The 24,036-nt window shown below is 44.1% G+C and overlaps 1 protein-coding gene across 1 annotated transcript in view; it reads left to right on the forward strand.

Moving 5' to 3' along the window:
* URB2 (URB2 ribosome biogenesis homolog) overlaps positions 1 to 24,036 on the forward strand; it is a 154,184-nt gene that overhangs the window by 43,274 nt on the left and 86,874 nt on the right. The window contains exon 3 of the mRNA XM_040429416.1: positions 17,100 to 17,276. Coding sequence (XP_040285350.1) covers positions 17,100 to 17,276 — 177 coding nt within the window. The remainder of the gene's footprint in view (positions 1 to 17,099; positions 17,277 to 24,036) is intronic.

Here is a 24,036-nt window from a genome sequence, read left to right on the forward strand (position 1 = left end):
CATGTTTATTCTTGTAAAAACCGTCAATAAAAAGACAATTGATAAAAAAAACAATAAGAGAAGAACTGAGCTATAATGAGTGTTTATAATGTGAGAGAGCAGACATAAGGAGTCCGTCTGTCCCGCAAGTGACAGAAATGTCAGAAAATCCACAGGCAGCTAGTAGAGTAGGTCAGCTCTGTACACAAAAAAGGATTCCATATTGTTAATAAAGACCAATTGAAAAAATGTTTTTTAGCTCAAAATAAGTACAATGGAATAAAAAAAATTGCCCCCCAAAGTTGTACATAGCCTTTAACCCCTTCAACCCCAGGCCTGTTTTCACCTTCCTGCCCAGGCCATTTTTTGCAAATCTGACATGTCACTATGTGGTAATAGCTTTGGAACACTTTTACTTATCCAAGCCATTCTGAGATTTTCTCATGACACATTGTACTTCATGATAGTCATAAACTTGAGTCAATATATTTCACCTTTATTTGTAAAAAAAAAATCCCAAATTGACCAAAATTTTAAAAAAATTCCCAAATGTTAAAATTTCGATTTCTCTACTTTTATAATAGTGATACATGATATAATAGTTATTACTTTACATTTCCCATACATCTAATTCATGTTTGGATCATTTTGAAAATGACATTTTATTTTTTGGGGGCGTTAGAAGGCTTAGAAGTTTAGAAGCAAATTTTGGAAATTTTTCGTAAAATTTCAGAAACCCACTTTTTACGGACCAGTTCAGGTCTGAAGTCACTTTGTGAGGCTTACATAATAGAAACCACCCAAAAATTAGAAACCCATATTAGAAACTACACCCCTCAAGGTATACAAAACTGATTTTACAAACTTTGTTAACCCTTTAGGTGTTCCACAAGAATTAATGTAAAATGGCAATGAAATTTCAGAATTTCACTTTTTTGGCAGATTTTACATTTTAATCCATTTTTTTCCAGTAGCAAAGCAAGGGATAACAGCCAAATAAAACTCAATATTTATTACCCTGATTCTGCGGTTTACAGAAACACCCCACATGTGATCGTGAAACTGCTGTACAGGCACACGGCGCAGAAGGAAAGGCATGCCATATGGTTTTTGGAGGGCCATGTCACATTTGAAGACCCCCTGATGCACCCCTAGAGTAGAAACTCCAAAAAATGACCGCATTTTGGAAACTATGGGATAAGGTGGCAGTTTTGTTGGTACCATTTTAGGGTACATATGATTTTTGGTTGCTCTATTTTTGTGAGGCAAGGTAACAAAAAATAGCTGCTTTGGCACCATTTTTTATTTACAATGTTCATCTGACAGGTTAGATCATGTGGTACTTTTATAGAGCAGGTTGTTACGGACGCGACAATACCAAATATGACTACTTTTTTGGTTGTTTCAGTTTTACATAATAAAGCATTTTTGAAAAAAAAAGATTTTTTTTTAGTGTCTCCTTATTCGGAAAGCCATAGTTTTTATTTTTTACTTTTGGGGCGACTGTCTTATGTAGGGTCTTTTTTTTGCAGGATGAGATGACTGTTTTATTGGTGCAATTTTGGGATGCATATGACTTTTTGATTGCTTGGTATTACACTTTTTGTGATGTAAGGTGACTTTTTTGACACTTTTAAATTTTTTAAAGAGAGATATAATATATATATAATATATATAGTTTCCAAAGATGAGGCAGCACTCCAATAGAAATAAAAAGTGGATTCTTTATTCCCCTCTGTGCAACGTTTCAACCGTCTCAATGCGGTCTTTCTCAATGCTTGAGAAAGACCGCATTGAGACGGTTGAAACGTTGCACAGAGGGGAATAAAGAATCCACTTTTTATTTCTATTGGAGTGCTGCCTCATCTTTGGAAACTATATGTGTTTATAGCCGTCCAAGCCTGCTGCTGAGAGGACTTGCACCCGCCATCTTTGGTCTTGTGCTGCTGTGTTTCTTTTTGGTGTATGTATGTGTATATATATATATATATATATATATATATATATATATATATATATATATATATACACTGCTCAAAAAAAATAAAGGGAACACAAAAATAATACATCCTAGATCTGAATTAATTAAATATTCTTCTGAAATACTTTACATAGTTGAATGTGCTGACAACAAAATCACACAAAAATAAAAAAAATGGAAATCAAATTTTTCAACCCATGGAGGTCTGGATTTGGAGTCACCCTCAAAATTAAAGTGGAAAAACACACTACAGGCTGATCCAACTTTGATGTAATGTCCTTAAAACAAGTCAAAATGAGGCTCAGTAGTATGTGTGGCCTCCACGTGCCTGTATGACCTCCCTACAAATCCTGTACATGCTCCTGATGAGGTGGCGGACGGTCTCCTGAGGGATCTCCTCCCAGACCTGGACTAAAGCATCTGCCAACTCCTGGACAGTCTGTGGTGCAACGTGACGTTGGTGGATAGAGCGAGACGTGATGTCCCGGATGTGCCCAATTGGATTCAGGTCTGGGGAACGGGCGGGCCAGTCCATAGCATCAATGCCTTCGTCTTGCAGGAACTGCTGACACACTCCAGCCACTTGAAGTCTAGCATTGTCTTGCATTAGGAGGAACCCAGGGCCAACCGCACCAGCATATGGTCTCACAAGGGGTCTGAGGATCTCATCTCGGTACCTAGTGGCAGTCAGGCTACCTCTGGCGAGCACATGGAGGGCTGTGCGGCCCTCCAAAGAAATGCCACCCCACACCATTACTGACCCAATGCCAAACCGGTCATGCTGGAGGATGTTGCAGGCAGCAGAACATTCTCCACGGCGTCTTCATACTCTGTCACATGTGCTCAGTGTGAACCTGCTTTCATCTGTGAAGAGCACAGGGCGCCAGTGGCGAATTTGCGAATCTTGGTGTTCTCTGGCAAATGCCAAATGTCCTGCACGGTGTTGGGCTGTAAGCACAACCCCCACCTGTGGACGTCGGGCCCTCATATCACCCTCATGGAGTCTGTTTCTGACCGTTTGAGCAGACATGCACATTTGTGGCCTGCTGGAGGTCATTTTGCAGGGCTCTGGCAGTGCTCCTCCTGTTCCTCCTTGCACAAAGGCGGAGGTAGCGGTCCTGCTGCTGGGTTGTTGCCCTCCTACGGCCTCCTCCACGTCTCCTGATGTACTGGCCTGTCTCCTGGTAGCGCCTCCATGCTCTGGACACTACGCTGACAGACACAGCAAACCTTCTTGGCACAGCTCGCATTGATGTGCCATCCTGGATAAGCTGCACTACCTGAGCCACTTGTGTGGGTTGTAGACTCCGTCTCATGATACCACTAGAGTGAAAGCACCGGCAGCATTCAAAAGTGACCAAAACATCAGCCAGAAAGCATAGGAACTGAGAAGTGGTCTGTGGTTACCACCTGCAGAACCACTCCTTTATTGGGGGTGTCTTGCTAATTGCCTATAATTTCCACCTGTTGTCTATCCCATTTGCACAACAGCATGTGAAATTGATTGTCACTCAGTGTTGCTTCCTAAGTGGACAGTTTGATTTCACAGACGTGTGATTGACTTGGAGTTACATTGTGTTGTTTAAGTGTTCCCTTTATTTTTTTGAGCAGTGTATATGCATAATAAAGTGCTTTAACATTGCAATGAAAACAATTTTATTAAAAAAGTGCTAAGTGTTAAAATAAAAAAACAATGTAATAAAGTGCTAAATATTACAGTAAAAAGCTTAATTCATATAATAAAGTGCAATAACGTTGCTATGAAATGGTGCATCTGATGTAATAATCTTGATATAAAGTGCAACACTAATTAAGGACAAATACAAAAAAAAGAGGTTCATAAAAAATGCACGCATAAAATCTACAAGTGATTTATAAACCAATACATATTAAAGGGATTCTGTCACCTCATTTTCGGTTATAGAGCTGCGGATATGCACGGCTAGATCGCCGCTAGCATGTCCGCAATATACCTGTCCCATAAAGCTTGTGTGGTTTTATTGTGTTTAAAAAATTATTTTAGAGATATGTAAATGACCCTGGTAAGGAGCCCAAGGGGCTGTACTAACCTTCTTGTAGCCCAGCCACGCCCCCCTGTGAAGGAGCCCAGCACTGCCTGCGTCCTCCGAATCTCCTCCTTTCTTTACAGTTAGATTGCCGTAATCTCGCGATGCGCAGTGCCGGTATAGTGTTCCTTCCCTATGCTGGCATCAGCCTCAGGAAAGGAACTGCGCATGCGCGAGCTCGCGCATCGCGAGATTACGGCAATCTCACTGTGACGAAATGAGGAGATTCGGAGGACGCAGGCGGTGCTGGGCTCCTTCACAGGGGGCGTGGCTGGGCACCAGGAAGGTTTGTACAGCCCCTTGGGCACCTTACAAGGCTCATTTACATATCTCTAAAATCATCTAGCCGTGCATGTCCGCAGCTCTATAATCGAAAACGAGGTGACAGAATCCCTTTAAAACAAAACCAAATATGTTGTACATATACAATGCATAGAATGCTGTATAGTGCCATATATATTGCCAGCTTTATGTTGTTCCACTTTATAATGTTTCTTCATAAGGTCCATATTTCTTGTACCTCCAAGTAGACCTCACCATCCTCATAACACAATTATGTGTACTAGAAAAAAAGCAAACAAACATAAAATGAATATCTTAAAGACGACACAAAATAAAAAAAAAATGCGATTTGCAAAAAAGACCTGAAGCTAACTCTCGTTTAAACCTCTTGGGATCTCACTTTTGAGTAACACTATCCATCTTGTTTCACGCTGAAGGAGACGTTTTTTTTAATGTCGCCTCTTCTACAACCCATTTTAACCCTATCAATACCTCTAACTTTTAGATGTTGGGATCACAATTGTGTCTTTCCCTAAAATGTAAAGCTATGGGTTATAGCTTATTCAGCTCCTCTGTCTTCATAGTGGCTGCTTTGTGAATTTTACCAGCGTGCTCAAAAATGCTCACGCGAAGCTCCCTAGATACACGTGATATGATGCACAATTTGGTAATCACGTGTGCCCTCTGTATCAGTGAATGTGGATGTCCTGACCATGTATCTGCACGCCTGGCAATTATTACATGGAAAGGAGCCCCACCTAGGACCCTTACTGCCAAAAATGTTAGACAGAGGGGAAGAAACATAATGGCTGTTCGTGAGAAGATCTCCAAAATTTTTAGAACGTCGCCATGTAACTTGTGGATAATCCGAAAGTGTTGTCCGTAGATCATTATCCGATAATAGTATAGGCCAGTAATTGGCAAGTATTTGGCATATTTTTCGCCACTGTGTATTAAAAGACGTAATGAAACGGCAACTCATGTTGTCAGTCTTTTTTTTACTTACCAAGAGGGAATCTCTGGTTGTAGATTTGGCTCGCACATAACCCCTCATGATATCTTGTTGATTATATGCTTTATTTTGGAATCTCCTAGAAAGGTCCCTCGATTGGATTTTAAATCGCTGGTCACTTGAACAGATGCGGCAAAGACGTAAAAACTGTGGAATTGCCCTGACAATCTGTGGATAGTGAGATGATTTAGCATGCAGGAGGGTGTTAGTGGAGGTCGGCTTTCTATATAGGTCCATGGAGACTCTCCCACCCTTTTCCCTACTCATAGGAATATCCAGGAACTCTATCTTTTCCTGGCTGTAATGCCATGTCAACCTGATGTTGAGGGTATTGTCATTTTTATTGGTTACAGTATTGTACACTAGTTCCCGGTGCATTATATATATGGCACTGGAGTTCTCTTATTGGTTGTTCTAACTTTAACTTTTTTGACAGTGTTCACCTGAGGGGTTAGTTCATGTGATATTTTTTAGAGCTGGTCGATACGGGCGCGACGATACGTAATATGTCTACTTTTCTTTTTTCCCCTACCTTTTACATTTTTTATTTTAATTTTTTAACTTTATTTAGGAAAAAGGGCTGCTGTAGGCTGTGTAAGGCATCGGGGCTGCCATGGCAACCATTGACCCCCTGCCAGCGCAGCGCAGGGGGCCGATGGAGTCAGAGGGAGCCCCCTCCCTTTCTACACCCCGAACGTGCCGCGGTCAGCGATGACCGCCGGCATCAGTGCACACACCGATAGCGGCTGATGCAGCAGGGGCCCGGCTATCGGTAACAGCCGGGCCCGTGCTGCGAATCGAGCGGGTGCAGTTCCTGCACCTGCCGATCCCATCATGTACATGCACGTGAGGATGCGACAAGGAGCCGTATTCGCTCACGTACATCTACATGATAATGCAGGAAGGGGTTAACATGGCAATGATGGATCCATCATGAACTCCATGGGGAACAGATCCGTTTTCTATTGTCTAAGAAAATGGATCCATCCTCATTGACTTACATTGTGGGTCATGCCGGACCCGGTTTGCTCCGCATCCCATGATGGAAAGAAAACGGCCGCTTACTGCGGTTTGCTCTCTGGTATGGGAACGCAACCAAACGGAACGGAATACATTTTGGAGCATTCCGTTCTGTTCAGTTACATTTTGTCCCCATTGACAATGAATTGGGATAAAAGTTTTGCGTTTTTCTCCAGTATTGAGATCCTCTGCCGGCTCTCAATACCGGAATGTTGCGTGATGGTAGTATTAAACGTACTATACTGTTTTATATGGAACATGACAATCTGTGAAATAGAGAACGGCACTTTTTGGGATTTAGTCCTTTCATATCTGTAATAAAGTATAGTAGAGCTGTTGCAATACCAAATTTTTGATTCGATTTCGATACCATAAAAAGTATTGCGATACTCGATACCATTCGATACCACGCGAAAAAAATAAACCAAAAAAGCCACGTGCATTCCACATTTTTTTTAAATTGCTAATCGCGCAATTTTTTTTTTTTTTTCCTGTTCCGGCATTCGGGCATACATTTTTTTCTATTTTAATAGTTTGGACTTTTTGGACGTGGCGATATGTGATATGTTTATTTATTGTTGCCCGCCCAGCCTTAGCAGCAGAAAACCAGGAAGTGAACAGCAGAGCTGGCTGCAGGTGAGGATGAATTTGCAAGATGGGAATACCCCTTTAAAATCATTGGTGGTTCAGTGCCCCCTCCCCCCCTCAGTATTAAAATCATTGGTGGCAGTGGCCTCAGGGTCCCCTCCTCTTCATTGGTGGTGCAGTGGCAGTTCTGATCGGAGCCCCAGCAGTGTAACCCTGGGGCGCTGATCGGTTACCATAGCAGCCAGGACGCCACTGAAGCCCTGGCTGCCATAGTCTGCTCCCTGCTGTTGTGTGAACAGAGCACAGAGCAGCAGGGAGAGTGTGAAGTCCTATTCACCCTGATAGAGATCTATCAGGGTGAATAGGACAAGGGATGAAAAAATCCCAGGTTCTAGCCCCTAAGGAGGGAAATAGTTATTAAATAAAAAGTAAAAAAAAAAAAAACCCCACCAAAATATTAAAGGGCTTCTGTCACCCCTCAAAAGTAATTTTTCATTTTTGGGCTAATTAAAATCCTTATAGTGCGATTATTCAATATATAGTGCTCTTACCTTTTTCTGTTGTTTAGTTTCTTTAAAAACCGCATTTTTATAATATGTTAATTACCTTGCTACCAGCAAGTAGGGCGGTTACTTGCTGGTAGCAGCCGCATCCTCCTTTAAAAAAACGCCCCCTCCGCCTGTTGATTGACAGGGCCAGCGAGCGCTCTCCTCCTCCGGCTGGCCCTGTCTGCACTTCAAATCCCGCGCCTGCGCCTTACGTGTCTTCATTCGGCACAGGCGCTCAGAGAAAGACGCTCGCTTCCTCAGCACTTCCTCAGTGCGCCTGTGCCGATGACGTCTTCTCTTTTGGGTTTAGAGGTGACATCATCGGCGCAGGCGCACTGAGGGAATGCTGAGGAAGCGAGCGTCCTTATCTCAGAGCGCCTGTGCCGAATGAAGACACCTAAGGCGCAGGCGCGGGATTTGAATTGCAGACAGGGCCAGCCGGAGGAGGAGAGCGCTCGCTGGCCCTGTCAATCAACAGGCGGAGGGGGCTTTTTTTAAAGGAAGATGCGGCTGCTACCAGCAAGTAACCGCCCTACTTGCTGGTAGCAAGGTAATTAACATATTATAAAAATGCGGTTTTTAAAGAAACTAAACAGAAAAAGGTAAGAGCACTATATATTGAATAATCGCACTATAAGGATTTTAATTAGCCCAAAAATGAAAAATGACTTTTGAGGGGTGACAGAAGCCCTTTAATATTTTGGTAAGGTTTTTGTTTTTTTTTACTTTTTATTTAATAACCATTTCCCTCCTTAGGGGCTAGAACCTGGGATTTTTTCATCCCTTGTCCTATTCACCCTGATAGATCTCTATCAGGGTGAATAGGACTTCACACTCTCCCTGCTGCTCTGTGCTCTGTTCACACAACAGCAGGGAGCAGACTATGGCAGCCAGGGCTTCAGTGGCGTCCTGGCTGCTATGGTAACCGATCAGAGCCCCAGGGTTACACTGCTGGGGCTCCGATCAGAACTGCCACTGCACCACCAATGAAGAGGAGGGGACCCTGAGGCCACTGCCACCAATGATTTTAATACGGAGGGGGGGAGGGGGCACTGAACCACCAATGATTTTAAAGGGGTATTACCATCTTGCAAATTCATCCTCACCTGCAGCCAGCTCTGCTGTTCACTTCCTGGTTTTCTGCTGCTAAGGCTGGGCGGGCTTAGGCAGTTTGATTGAAGGCCGGCCGCACCTCCTTATGACATCACACTGAGAACTCAGTCCTTGCGTGCTAGTTCATGTGAAGAGAATGACTCATCAGTCTGGCAGCCTGCAGTGTCTGTGAGGCTCCTCCCCCTGCTGGGGAATCAGAGAGCTTTTGATCGCTTGGTGTTGCACTTTTTGTGATAGTAGGTGACCAAAAAATGTCATTCTTAGCACGGTTTTTATTAATTTTTTTACCGTGTTCACCTGAGAGGTTAGGTCATGTGATATTTTTATGGAGCTGGTCGTTACGGACGTGGCGATTCCAAACATGTTTAGGGCATTTTATAAATTTTTTTTAATATTTGTTTATTAATTTTCCAATACAAAATACAAAGATAAACCAATTTGACAATAAAATAATCCGGATACCTTAATACACAATCTGCCAGGACAGTCAATATAATAAGGTACAGTAAACAAGAACACTACAAAACTAGCAAGTTGTGTACTATGTTGTGGGAGGTTACCAAGCTCCCAGTTGAGTTTCATTCTATCCGGATTGATTGTCACCCGAGTTACATCCACCCACACCGTTAATGATGGTTGCTCTCGTCTCTCCCTCGCGCCCCCGCCCACCCTCCCCCCTCCAGGCAACGACTCCACTCATCCGCTACCGGCAATATGTTCCTCGAACCTCTCGATCCGTGCCAGTAAATTTTTCCACTCCATAATGTTCGGTGCTCTTTTTGAACCCTACTCTCTCGCAATAATCACTCTTGCTACCATAAGACCCCTTATCCAAACCCTTTTTTTCTTTTTATCTCTGGTTAATAATGGGATACTACCTAAAACGGCGACTTCCAGATTACGTAGAAGAGATGTTATAGACTCTGCCTTTAGGGCTCGGAAAACCTCCCTCCAATAAAGTTGCACACTTGGACAGCTCCATATCATATGCAAATAATCTGCGGACTCTTCTCTACATTTCCAACAGTTTGATTCTTGCTTTTTATAGATCTTACTTAACAATATGGGGGTCATATATATTCTATGGATAATATTAAAATAAATTAACCTAAGGTTGCTGGAAATCGTTGTCTTTTTTTATATTTTTGTATATATTCACCCATTCTATTGTTTGATCCTATATCCTTTGCCCATTTTTCCTCCACTATTAAATTTTAGTATTTTCCCCAAACCCTTCCTTATTCTCCTATACACCTGGGAGATAGTCACCCTTGTTGTCGTGTGTTGATAACAAGAGTCTATGAATTAGTGTTTTGTTGTGATAAAATATTCCCTATTTTGTGCAGCATCAAATGCATGTTTCAATTGATAATATCGATACCGGCTCATTGAGTCTAGATTCATTCCAGGACATAGTTCTATTAGTGATCTTATTTCCCCATTCTTAACTGTGATACATAAATAATACCATATTTTTCCCAATATTTGTTTTCTGTGAATAATTGAAATTCACTAATATTACTATTGCACCATAAAGGTGGAAAATGTGAAGTCTTCAAAATTCCTAATATTCCTTTCATTTTACCCCAAACCAAGTCAACCATTCGGCATATTGGGCTTTTTTTCCCTTTAGTTTTAATCAATCCGGTCTCCAATATACTAAATATGTTGTATTTTGGGCCGTAAAAGCCCTTTACTAGATATTCATTAGGGCTGCACGATATATCGCAAAAATAATCGAATCGCGATAATCGCCAAATGCGATATGGCGATTCGGCCGACCCGAAAATGCTGCGATTATATATGAAGGGGCCCATATTGATAAAATGTCCTCTCTCCTATTGATAAAATGTCTAGCCTCTGTACTTACTTTCACGATGAATGCACTGCAGCGAGCGAGCCGGCCGGCGCGTGACTGACGTCACTTAGTCACGCTCCTGCTTCCTGAAGTGGGAGGAGTGTTACAGTGATGTCAGTCACGCGCCCGGCCGGCCCGCTCGCTGCAGTGCATTCATAGTGAAAGTACAGAGGCTGGCCATTTTATCAATAGGAGAGTTATGTGCGCAGTTTAGGACACATGAGGGGACACATAGGGCCATGAGGGGGACCAGCATAAGATGCTATATGTGTGTTTCTTATGTTGGCCCCCCTCATGGCCCTATGTGTCATAGCACACATCCCCTATAACAGTGCCATCCACAGCTCCACCCCATAAGTGTCCTCCACAGATCCCCCATAACAGTGTCCTCCACAGATCCCCCATAACAGTGTCCTCCACAGATCCCCCACATAACAGCGTCCTCCACAGATCCCCCACATAACAGCGTCCTCCACAGATCCCCCACATAACAGCGTCCTCCACAGATCCCCCACATAACAGTGTCCTCCACAGATCCACCCACATAACAGCGTCCTCCACAGATCCCCCACATAACAGCGTCCTCCACAGATCCACCACATAACAGCGTCCTCCACAGATCCCCCACATAACAGCGTCCTCCACAGATCCCCCACATAACAGCGTCCTCCACAGATCCCCCACATAACAGCGTCCTCCACAGATCCCCCACATAACAGCGTCCTCCACAGATCCCCCACATAACAGCGTCCTCCACAGCCGCGTCAGCGGCTCATATGGGAAAATCCAAGCAAATAGACCTCTAGCACAATTCCCTTTAAAATATCGCATTGCATATCGTTATCGCAATTTTTAGGGCCCTAATTGCAATCGCACAAAATTCCCATATTGTGCAGCCCTAATATTCATTTATTTTGTTTCCCCCTGACTTTATCCATTGGACTTGGGAGGCTAAATAATATCCCTGAAAAAAGGGAACCGATAGCCCGCCATCCTCTTCCGCTAACCGAAGATATTTTTGTTTTAGTTTTACCCTTTTTCTTCCCCAGATTAATTCATTCAGCAGCCATTCCAGATGGTTGAAGAAACAATCCTCTATCCAAACTAGGCAGGCTGCCAAAATATACAAAATCTGGGGAACTAACACCATTTTAATGAGTGCGATTATATCCGCCTGTCCTATCGGTAGCTTTTGCCAAACACTAATTTTGTTTTTGCATCTGATCAGCAAGGGGGAGACATTTAGTCTCGTGAAATCTAATATACTTGCGCCCAACTTTACCCCTAGATAATCCAAATATTCCGTAGGTTTTAATACCCTAATTCCTTGGGGGTTCAGTGGAGTTGCCTGGTCGAGTGGTAGCAGTACTGATTTGGCCCAGTTCATTTTATACCCCGAAATATCACTAAACTTATCTATTAGTTCCATAAAATAAGACCGCTGGAATGTTGGGTTCCCCAAAAAGACCGAGATGTTATCAGCATACATACTTATCTTGTCAGAGGTCCCATTCATACGCTAATCCTTTCGTCCAATCTAATTTTGGCTGCCAATGGTTCCATAAATAAGGCAAAACAATAAAGGAGAAAGGGGACATCCTGTCTAGTTCCTCTATACAGTTCTATTTGTTCAGACCATATTCAGTTAATATTAATTCTGGCTTTGGGGTGGTTATACAAAATCTGGACCCACTTAATAAAGTATTGGCCCAGATTCATCTTATGCATGACTTGCCATAAGTATTCCTACTCCACCCTGTTAAACACTTTCTCAGCGTCTAAAGACAGGATGGAGCGGGAACCTCCCCCCTCTTCAACCTACATATTCAGAAAAGCTCTACGTATACTGGATTGTACAAGTCTCTTGGGTATAAACCACGTCTGGTCTGGATGGATTAGCCTATCAATGACATTCTTCAGTCTATTAGCGAATATTTTTGCGCAGATTTTATCATCTGTATTTAACAGAGAAATTGGGTGATACGCACCAGTCTTGCTTTCATCCTTTTTATCTTTTTTTTTAAATAAGGGTAATCACCACTTCACATAGAGATGAAGGGAGTTCCCCGGTCTGATACGTGTTATTTAACACCTGTAATAGCATTGGCAAAATTGTTTCTCCATGTTACGATAAACTTCAAACGGGAGCCCGTGAGTCCCTGGAGAGGAACTTCCCCGAATAGTCCTGACAACCTCAAATAGTTCCTTTAAATCTATAGGTCGATTTAATATTTTACATTCCTGTTCTGATAATTTAGGGAGATGAATTTTCTCCAGGAACTTTTCGACGTCTCCGCCCTGATAGTTTTTATTGTTTGAATATAAGGTTGTATAATATCTGACGAACTCTCGCTCAATCTCAATTTCCAGCTTGGGAAAAGTATTTAGCTCCTGTGAAGAAGATCCTGTGTTGTGCTTTTTCTGTTAAAGAAGACCTTTCACTACAATAAAAAATCTAAACTACGCATACAGACATGGAGAGCGGCACCCAGGGATCTCCCTGCACTTACTATTATCCCTGGGCGCCGCTCCGTTCTCCCGGTATAGGCTCCGGTATCTTCAGATTTTCGGCTCAACTGGGTGGAGCCTGCCGGCGTCTCCTTCTCCCAGGCTGGAGCGCTGGCCAATCGCAGCGCTCAGCTCATAGCCTGAGAGGTTTTTTTTTCTCTCAGGCTATGAGCTGAGCGCTGCGATTGGCCAGCACTCCAGCCTGGGAGAAGGAGACGCCGGCAGGCTCCACCCAATTGAGCCGAACATATGAAGATACCGGAGCCTATACCGGGAGAACCGAGCAGCGCCCTGGGATAATAGTAAGTGCAGGGAGATCCCTGTGCGCCACTCTCCATGTCTGTATGCTTAGTTTAGATTTTTTTATTGTAGTAAAAGATCCTCTTTAAGTAATTCTTATACTCCAATCTAAAATACCCAATGTTTAGGGTATTTTATTTTCTTAAATTTTTACTGAATTAGAAAAGTGCGGATATGGGAAAATGTTAATTTTTTTTTCTTCACCTTTTTCAATTTTTTTTAAACATTTTTGTCTCAGACCCACTTGCTTCTTGAAGATCCATTGGGTCTGATGCCTCTATAATACACTGCAGTACACTGTATAGTGTACTGCAGTGTATTTTATATTACACTAAGCCTGGTCAGGCTCCTGCCTTTTAGCAGGAGCCTGATCAGGCTTAGATATACCATGGCAAGCCGGATGCCTGTGAAGGCATCCGGTTGCCATGGTAACCATCGGGGCTGACAGCAGCGCAGCACCCGATGGGGGAGGGAGCTCCCTCCCTGCCCTTTCCATACAGCGGTCCCTACGGACCGCGGGATGGAAGGGGTTAACTCACATCAGTGCCAGCATGGGGTTCCGCTGGTCCTGAAATTGAAAAGGGAGGGGTGTGAGCACACAATTCTATTACTCTTTGCACTGTAAGGGGTTACCTCTTCAGAAACTTCAGACATACTAGTCAGTGAAAGGACTAGCTGGCCAGAGCGTTGCTGCCGTCAGACAATAGACACATTCTTTCTCTGCATGGATCATTTTTTCAATGGAGGTTTCCAGGATGTTGTGCCACAAAAATGTCTCAGTTGAAATCCTGGACCGTGGCAGCAGCACGACACCTCTCCCCGGGATCTCCATTTTGCACTACCTCCTCCGGCTCAGCTGCCGTCACCTGATACCAAGTTCACGTCCCACAGTTATACACAGCAGCGCAGCCCTGATTACCTCACCACTCACTGAGGAGATCAGGGCTGCGCTGCTGAACGCTGCCAATAGATCACAAAGCCCAGACAGCTCCCCTGCACCTCCGCTAATTTTCCTAAATTCTCTCCCCTACAGCCGCGCTGCATACAGAGCATGCGGCTCTGTATCAGACGGCAGTGAAGAAAGATGAAACGCGCATGCGCTGCTCTGTAGCAGACGTGCGCTCTCTCGTGGGAATGACCGGCTGCCTGGGTGAAAAGTAAGTGCGGTGTGCGCGAGCGCGGCCCATAGATACGGCCACCGCTCCGCGGCCGCATCTATGGGTTGCCAAATGTAAACAATGGGGTAGAAGGGAAGGTAATTTAGCTAAATCAGGGCTCCAGACAAAAAAAAAAATATCAAGGAGCCTTTGGCTCCTAACCTGAAAAATTTAGGAGCCAAATTCAACAGGAGGCGGGAGCTGGCTGCAGAATCACATAGCCGGCTCCTGACCTCTATGAGCGGTAGCTGCGATCCGCGGCAGTTAACACCTCAGGTGCGGCACCTGAGGGGTTAACTACCGCAGAGCGCAGCTTCCGCTCATAGAGGTCGGGAGCAGGCTATGTGATTCTGCAGCCAGCTCCCGCCTCCTGTTGAATTTGAATAAATGAGAGAGGTATCTACATTGGTGGCGCAGTGGCCACAGCCCCTCCCCTTCTCTTGTCCTCCCTCCTCTCATTGGTGGCAGCGGCAGCAGCAGCACAGGGGGAGGGAGGCACTGCTTCCTTCTCCCCTGTGCTGCTGAGGGAACACGGAAGGCCCTGAGAGTAGCGCGATCTTCGTTCCCAATACGTTATCGGTATATCGGCAAAATAGATGCCGATAACGTTCAAAATCCTGAATATCGTCCTGGAAATATCGGTAAAACTGATAATCGGTCGATACCACGTGAAAAAAAGAAAACACCAACTGCCAGAACTGCCACTGCCACCAATGATAATACTTAGAGGAGGGGGGTTGGGGGCGCACTGCACCACCAATGATTATAATACTTTGGGGGGGTTGGGGGCGCACTGTGCCACCAATGATTTTACTTTATAATACTGGGTTTGGGAAGGGGGGGGGGGGGGGGTTCGGTGCACTGCACCACCAATGAATATCGTTTATGCTTAATATAAACGCAGGCTGCGGGTGCCGGACACATCCCATACCCGGCACCCAGCCTCTATGACTGCGCGCTGCAATCCACCGATATTAACCCCTCAGGTGCGGCACCTGGAGGGTTAATAGCGGCGGATCGCAGCGCGCAGTCATAGAGGCTGGGTGCCGGGTATGGGATGTGTCCGGCACCCACAGCCTGCATTTATATTAAGCATAAACGATATTCATTGGTGGCGCAGTGGCCATAGCCCCTCCCCTCCTCCTCCCTGCTAACAGCCCATTGGTGGCAACGGCAGCAGCGGTACAGGGGGGAGGGACTGCCTCCTTCTCCCCTGTGCTGTTTAGAAGAACATGGCACGCGCTGACAGCAGCGCGTGCCATGCCAGTAATTTGAAAGCGGCAGAGGTCTAAGCGCAAATGGCGACAAGTCTACAAAGTCTTGTCGCCATTTAGCAATTCTAGGTCGCATTTGTGACTATTTTGGTCGCCATCTGGAGCCCTGTAAATGGGCGCATTATAAATAATAGAAGCAATTTAGAAAAATGAAGTATGGCACCAGTGTAAACATTTGAAACCTGATCATGAAGATGGGAATTGCCCTTTAATACTGGGGGGGTTGGGGGCGACTGCGCCACCAATGATTCTAATACTGGGGGAAGGGCACACTGTGCCACCAATGATAATTAACCTTTAACTGCCGCTGATTCTGCTGCCGGCACCTGCCTCCTGTATTAAAAGCTTAAAGGGTTTGTCCGGGTTCAGAGCTGAACCCAGACATCCCTCCATTTTCACCCCTGGCAGCCCCCCTGACATGAGCATCAAAGCAGTTCATGCTCCGATGCTCTCCTTTGCCCTGCAATAGATTGCGCATGGCAAAGGCATTTTTTGGACATCCAGTGACCTACCGGGGCTCTCCATGCGGCTGCCAGGAAGCCCGGTGATGTCACCGGCACTGATGGGCGGGATTTAGCTCTGCCCTAGCCAGTAAAACGGCTAGGGCAGAGCTAAAGCCCGCCCCTCAGAGACGGTGATGTCACCGAACACACTGTCGGGCGGAAGTTTACGCCCGGCAGTGTGTTATTGAAAACAAAAGAGCCTGTGCCCTGCGCGATTTAGCGCAGGGCAAGGGAGCGCATCGGAGCATAAGATGCTCCGATGCTAGCCTCAGGGGGGCTGCCTGGGTGAAAATAAGGGTATGTCCGGGTTCAGCTCTGAACCCGGACAACCCCTTTAAGACTACCTTTCGTGTGTTCGGACTTAGTTAAGTTGCCAGGCTACATAGAGCGGCGCCCAGGGATCTCCCTGCACCTGATGCTTCCTTCTCCCCTGTGCTGCTGAGGGAACATGAGCGCGCTGACAGCAGCACGCTCATGTTCTGTGATACTAGACTGCGCAGCAGCGCAGGCCAGTATCAAAAAAATGGAAATAACAAATGTATCGATTGGGTATCGAAATTTCGATACCTGCAACAACCCTAAAGTATAGATTCGCCTCTTTACTTATCGTCATTCCCAAATTGTGCTGTCACATATAAACAAGCTTGAGTACATTAACTGTACAATGCGTATTCTTATGGCCTAATAAATATAGATAACTTCAGTTATCTATATGTACACCTACGTAATTCTTATGTAATACCTATATTATGTAATACCTATGTACTACCATTGCTATTATGTACTGTTGTACCTGATTCTACCAGTTTAAAACTCAAAATAAAATAAAAATTGTCTCTCAATACCGGAAAATAGCCTTAATAAAATAACTTTTTTTTTGTATTAAAATATATATTTCTTTTCAATGTAGTTCTTACTTGACTGGGTGAGCCAAGCTTTGGTTGGATTTCATACAAAGAAGCAAAGCCTAGAAGAGGATGTCGAGCAGAAACTATGGATCTTCTTGGACAAAATTTTACATAGCAGTAGGTTACAAAGTTTTATGGAAGAGGGCAAATCTCTAAAGCTTCGCTTTGCCATTGCTCAGGTAATAATGGTAAAAAGTTGATATTCAGTTGAGGTCAGAATTGGCCACACGCTGAAGGGCTTAAAACTGAATAATTGATACAGATATTATATTGGAAAAAATGTTTAGCTTAATTATGCAATGGTTATATTTTTTTCTGAAAATGTAATCCTCCTTTTAAGTGCAAAAGATAATCTCAAGAACTCAGGCAAGGACTGTATTCTTGTGATTGTTAAAAGTTGCCTAAAGCAGGCAACTTGTAACAATCACAAGAATACAGTCCTTTTTTTTCTTCTGAATTCTTCCAATATAGAAACATTATAGGGTGAACAAAGATTTTCAGTAGCCGTTCCCTAGAAATGTAATGAATTCAGAAGAAAAAAAATCAGCAGTCTGGAATTGTCTGGGAGTGTAGCACCTTCATAAGCAGACTAAAAACGCGAGTTTGTGAGCGTTCGGGTGTTTGATTTCAAGTATGTGTTTGTATTGTGAGACTTAAAGAGGACCTTTCACTACAATAAAAAATCTAAACTAAGCATACAGACATGGAGAGTGGCGCCCAGGGATCTCCCTGCACTTACTATTATCCCTGGGCGCCGCTCCATTCTCCCGGTATAGGCTCCGGTATCTTCAGATTTTTGGCTACAACTGGGAGGAGCCTGCCAGCGTCTCCTTCTCCCAGGCTGTAGCGTTGGGAGAAGGATTTAGATTAGATTTTTTATTGTAGTGAAAGGCCCTCTTTAAGGCTAGTTTGACACTAGCGGCAGGGGACTCCGCCGGGTGAACAGCCTGTCAGATCTGTCCTGCCGCTAGTTCACGTGTGCGCCCAGATTGCCGCTCTGTCCCCATTGACTATAATGGGGACGGGGGCAGAGTTCCGGCAGCGGCACGGCAGCCGGACTAAAAGTACTGCAAGATTCCTTCTCCCTTGCTGTGAGCAGTCCGCTCTGATTGGATCGCGCTCACAGCCAGGGAGAGGGAGACGCCCACAGCAGAAAACTGCGTCTCCTCCCTGTTGCGAGTTTACTGCTTATTATAATACAGTGCGCCAAATCACTCTTTAACTTTGGAATGCTTTTTATTTATCAAAGCCATTCTAAGATTGTTTTCTTGTGACACATTGTACTTCATTACATTTGAGTCAATATATTTCACCTTTATTTATGAAAAAATCCAAAATTTGCCCAAAATTTTGAAAAATTCACAATTTTCAAAATTTCCATTTCCCTGCTTTTAAAACAAAGTGATACCTAATGAAATATTTAGTACTCATCATTCCCCATATGTCTACTTTATGTTGGCATCATTTTGTAAATGCCATTAAAAAAAATTAGGACGTTTCCAAAACCCACTTTTTAAGGACCAGTTCAGGTCTGAAGTCACTTTGTGGGGCTTACGTAGTGGAAACCCACCATAAATGACCCCATTGTAGAAACTACACCCCTCAAGTTACTAAAAACTGGTTTTACAAACTTTTTTAACCCTTTGTGTTCCACAAGAGTTAGAGGAAAATGGAGATGAAATTTCTAAATTTCACTTTTTTGGAAGATTTTCCATTTTAATAAATTTTTTATCTTTAACACATCGTGGGTTAACAGCCAAACAAAACTCAATATTTATTACCCTGATTCTGCAGTTTACAGGAATGCCCCACATGGTCGTAAACTGATATAAGGGCACACGGCATGGCGCAGAAGGAAAGGAACGCCATATGGTTTTTGGAAGTCAGATTTTACTGGACTGATTTTTAGATGCCCTGTCACATTTGAATCCCCCCTGATGCACACTTAGGCCTCTTTCACACGGGCGAGTTTTCCACTCGGGTGCAATGCGTGAGGTGAACGCATTGCACCCGCACTGAATCCGGACCCATTCATTTCTATGGGGCTGTGCACATGAGCAGTGATTTTCACGCATCACTTGTGCGTTGCGTGAAGATCACAGCATGCTCTATATTGTGCGTTTTTCACGCAAAGCAGGCCCCATAGAAGTGAATGGGGCTGCGTGAAAATCGCAAGCAAGTGCGGATGCTGTGCGATTTTCACGCATGGTTGCTAAGGAGACGATCGGGATGGGGAACCTGATCTTTATTATTTTCCATGTTATAACATGGTTTATAAGGGAAAATAATAGCATTCTTAATACAGAATGCTAAGGAAATTAGGGATGGAGGGGTTAAAAAATAATAAACAAATTTAACTCACCTCATCCACTTGGTCGCGTAGCAGATCTCCTCTTCTTTCTTCAGGACCTGGGTAAAGGACCTTTGATGACGTCACTGCACTCATCACATGGTCCAGCACCATGGTCATGGATCATGTGATGAGCGCAGCGACATCATCAAAGGTCCTTTACCCAGGTCCTGAAGAAAGAAGAGGAGATCCGCTACACGACCAAGTGGATGGGGTTAGTTAAATTTGTTTATTATTTTTAACCCCTCAATGGACATTCTACTAAGCATTCTGTATTAAGAATGCTATTATTTTCCCTTTATAACCATGTTATAAGGGAAAATAATAAAATCTACACAAAACCTAACCCAAACCCGAACTTCTGTTAAGAAGTTTGGGTTCGGGTCTGGATACCAAACATTCTCACACGCACGCTTCCTATCCGGCCCTCACATGCGACACCCGTGTGAAAGACGCCTTACAGTAGAAACTCCCCAAAAGTGACCCCATTTTGGAATCTAGGGGACAAGGTGCCAGTTTTATTGGTACTACACTGCTCAAAAAATAAAGGGAACACAAAAATAACACATCCTAGATCTGAATTAATTAAATATTCTTCTGAAATACTTTGCATAGTTGAATGTGCTGACATCAAAATCACACAAAAAAAAAAAAATGGAAATAGACTTTTTTAACCCATGGAGGTCTGGATTTGGAGTCACCCTCAAAATTAAAGTGGAAAAACACACTACAGGCTGATCCAACTTTGATGTAATGTCCTTAAAACAAGTCAAAATGAGGCTCAGTAGTGTGTGTGGCCTCCACATGCCTGTATGACCTCCCTACAACGCCTGTGCATGCTCCTGATGAGGTGGCGGACGGTCTCCTGAGGGATCTCCTCCCAGACCTGGACTAAAGCATCTGCCAACTCCTGGACAGTCTGTGGTGCAATGTGACGTTGGTGGATAGAGCGAAACGTGATGTCCCAGATGTGCTCAATTGGATTCAGGTCTGGGGAACGGGCGGGCCAGTCCATAGCATCAATGCCTTCGTCTTGCAGGAACTGCTGACACACTCCAGCCACATGAGGTCTAGCATTGTCTTGCATTAGGAGGAACCCAGGGCCTACCGCACCAGCATATGGTCTCACAAGGGGTCTGAGGATCTCATCTCGGTACCTAATGGCAGTCAGGCTACCTCTGGCGAGCACATGGAGGGCTGTGCGGCCCTCCAAAGAAATGCCACCCCACACCATTACTGACCTAATGCCAAACCGGTCATGCTGGAGGATGTTGCAGGCAGCAGAACGTTTTCCACGGCGTCTCCAGACTCTGTCACGTCTGTCACATGTGCTCAGTGTGAACCTGCTTTCATCTGTGAAGAGCACAGGGCGCCAGTGGCGAATTTGCCAATCTTGGTGTTTTCTGGCAAATGCGAAACGTCCTGCACAGTGTTGGGCTGTAAGCACAACCCCCACCTGTGGACGTCGGGCCCTCATATCACCCTCATGGAGTCTGTTTCTGACCGTTTGAGCAGACACATGCACATTTGTGGCCTGCTGGAGGTCATTTTGCAGGGCTCTGGCAGTGCTCCTCCTGTTCCTCCTTGCAGAAAGGCAGAGGTAGCGGTCCTGCTGCTGGGTTGTTGCCCTCCTACGGCCTCCTCCACGTCTCCTGATGTACTGGCCTGTCTCCTGGTAGCGCCTCCATGCTCTGGACACTACGCTGACAGACACAGCAAACCTTCTTGGCACAGCTCGCATTGATGTGCCATCCTGGATAAGCTGCACTACCTGAGCCACTTGTGTGGGTTGTAGACTCCGTCTCATGCTACCACTAGAGTGAAAGCACCGGTAGCATTCAAAAGTGACCAAAACATCAGCCAGGAAGCATAGGAACTGAGAAGTGGTCAGGTCACCACCTGCAGAACCACTCCTTTATTGGGGGTGTCTTGCTAATTGCCTATAATTTCCACCTGTTGTCTATCCCATTTGCACAACAGCATGTGAGATTGATTGTCACTCAGTGTTGCTTCCTAAGTGGACAGTTTGATTTCACAGAAGTGTGATTGACTTGGAGTTACATTGTGTTGTTTAAGTGTTCCCTTTATTTTTTTGAGCAGTGTATTTTGGGCTACATATGATTTTTTAATTGCTCTATATTATGTTTTTTGTGAGGCTGTTTTGGCACAGTTTTTATTTTTTATTTTTTACAAGATTCATCTGACAGGGTAGATCATGTGCTATTTTTATAGAGCAGGTTGTTTAATCATTCATTATTACACTTTGAGGCAAGGTGACCAAAAAATTGGTTGTTTTGGATCAGTTTTAATTTTTTTATTTTTTTTACAGCGTTCGCCTGAGGGGTTAGGTCACGTGACATTTTTTATAGAGCAGATCGTTACGGACGTGGCAATACCTAATATGTATACGTTTCCTTATTTATTTAAGTTGTACACAATTTTTAGTAACAGTTTGGTACTATTTTGGGGGCATACGCCTTTTTGATTGCTTGGTGTTGCAATTTTTGTGATGTAAGGTGACAAATTGCTTTTTTTTGGCACTGTTTTTAAAGAAAATCAGTGTTACGGTGTTTATTTAACTTTTTACACAATAATAGCATATTTGAAACAACAAAAATGTTTGTCTCCATGTTCTATAGTTTGGTTTTTTTTTAAGCGATTTTCTTATGTAGGGGCTCATTTTTTGCGGGATAAGGTGAAAGTTTTATTGGTACCATTTTGTGGGGCATACACCTTTTTGATCGCATGGGTTGCACTTTTTGTGATGTCTTTTTTGTGATGGCTTTTTTTTTTTACACTGTTTTTATTTTTTATGGTGTTTATCGAACGGGGTGGATCATGTGATATATTTATATAGCCATTTTTTTTTCTTTTTTTAATCTCTTATAAATGAGCGGATATAGGAGACGGCAATTTAATTTAATTTTTTTTTAATTTAAATGTATTTATTTTTTCCCACTTTTTTTTTTTTTTTTTTTTTTTTTATCAAGTCCCTCTTGGATCTTGAAGATCCAGTGGGGCTGATGGCTGAACTATAGTTTGCAATGCCCGATGGTTGAGAAAGAGAGCCCCCTCCCTCTATTAACCCCATGAATGCAGCTGCCACGGCATCTAAGGGGTTACAGCAGATTGTCAGCATACAGCTGACACTCGCTGCTGATGGCCATCCAATACAGCAGGGGGACCACATCAGGGGCAGGGGGTACAGATGGGGGCAGGTTACATGGATGGGGGGGGGGACTGCATCAGGGGCAGGCGGTGACAGATGCTGGCAGGAGAGCGCCTGCCCGGCAAAGAGGCAGGGCTCACGGGGGGGGGGGGGGGGGGGGGGGGCACAGAGGACACCTACCTGATTTCGGGCCCTCAACAGCAGACTGCAGATCATAGCCTGGAGCAGGCATTTTTACACTGCCGCGATCCAATTAGTTAGTCTGCACAGACTAACCAATCGGATCGATCGCCGGCAAGGGATCACTCTGATTGGTCCTTTGCAGGCATTACTGGACTGTATGCTGTCCGTGACAGCAGCAGTGCAGGGGCAGAAGCTTTAATCTAAGCGTTTTGCAGCACTTGGAACAAAGAGCTGCCATGACGTTTATACACGTGCTATCTGCACGGGGTATGTGCAAATAGCACGTATATAGCCGTATGGCAGTCGGGAAGGGGTAATATTTATTGCCTATCCTCAGGATCTCCCTGCACCTGGCCCATAAGCTGCTTGAGAAAGCAAAGGCGCTTATCAGACCTCTGGTGAACGCCACCACCTCCTCACATCTTACCAAGCATAGCGCTGTCTACTGGATAGCGGCTTTGCTTAGTTTTGCAGTTCCCCATTTACTTGAATGTGACTGAGCTGCACCTAGGCCATGTGACAGGAATGTGATGTCATTGGCCTAGGAAGAGTCTTGCAAGAATAGGATGACCATAATCTTTGTACCCTTAAGGGGCGAGCACTGTGCTCGCAGTGTAATTCTGTACAGGCACTTGTCATACATTGGGCGTGGGGGGGGGGAGATAGGTAAACAGCTGATAACATGAGAACTAGACATTTCTCACTGATAAACCATATTACAAAGTTGGACTATTGATTTATGTAAAGTTTTGTGGCCATGCTTGTACATGATATGAAAAAGTATTGGCCATAGGGTTATGGCCAACCCGTATTTGCGCTGCAGTGGAGGCCATAACCCCTAGAAACAAGCAGTGTATAAGTCACCTGAAAATTTACCTTGTATTAACTTTGTCTACATAATAAATGCCATTTGCTGGAGTAAGACAATCCCTTTAATCTGACATTTGCCAGATTATCTGGAGAATTGAACAGTGCACAATCATATAAAGTTTATCAGACTTCCTGGACTGTTATACATTAAATAAAAAGAATCTCATTGTATTTTTTTTTACAATTTTAATTGTATATAGCAACAAAGTACGGTTGAAAAAAGACCTATGCTCATTATGTTCACCCTAGAGATGTGAATTAGGCTCCATACCGCACTTGCCGTAGAGATGTATTAATGCCGGTTTTCTGCGCCCGCGCCAGGATATAGGAGGAGCTAGTTTTGCTTTTGATCTTTTGTAAAAATGTA

This window comes from Bufo bufo, chromosome 4 (assembly GCF_905171765.1).
Source record: "Bufo bufo chromosome 4, aBufBuf1.1, whole genome shotgun sequence".
Classification (NCBI taxonomy): domain Eukaryota; kingdom Metazoa; phylum Chordata; class Amphibia; order Anura; family Bufonidae; genus Bufo; species Bufo bufo.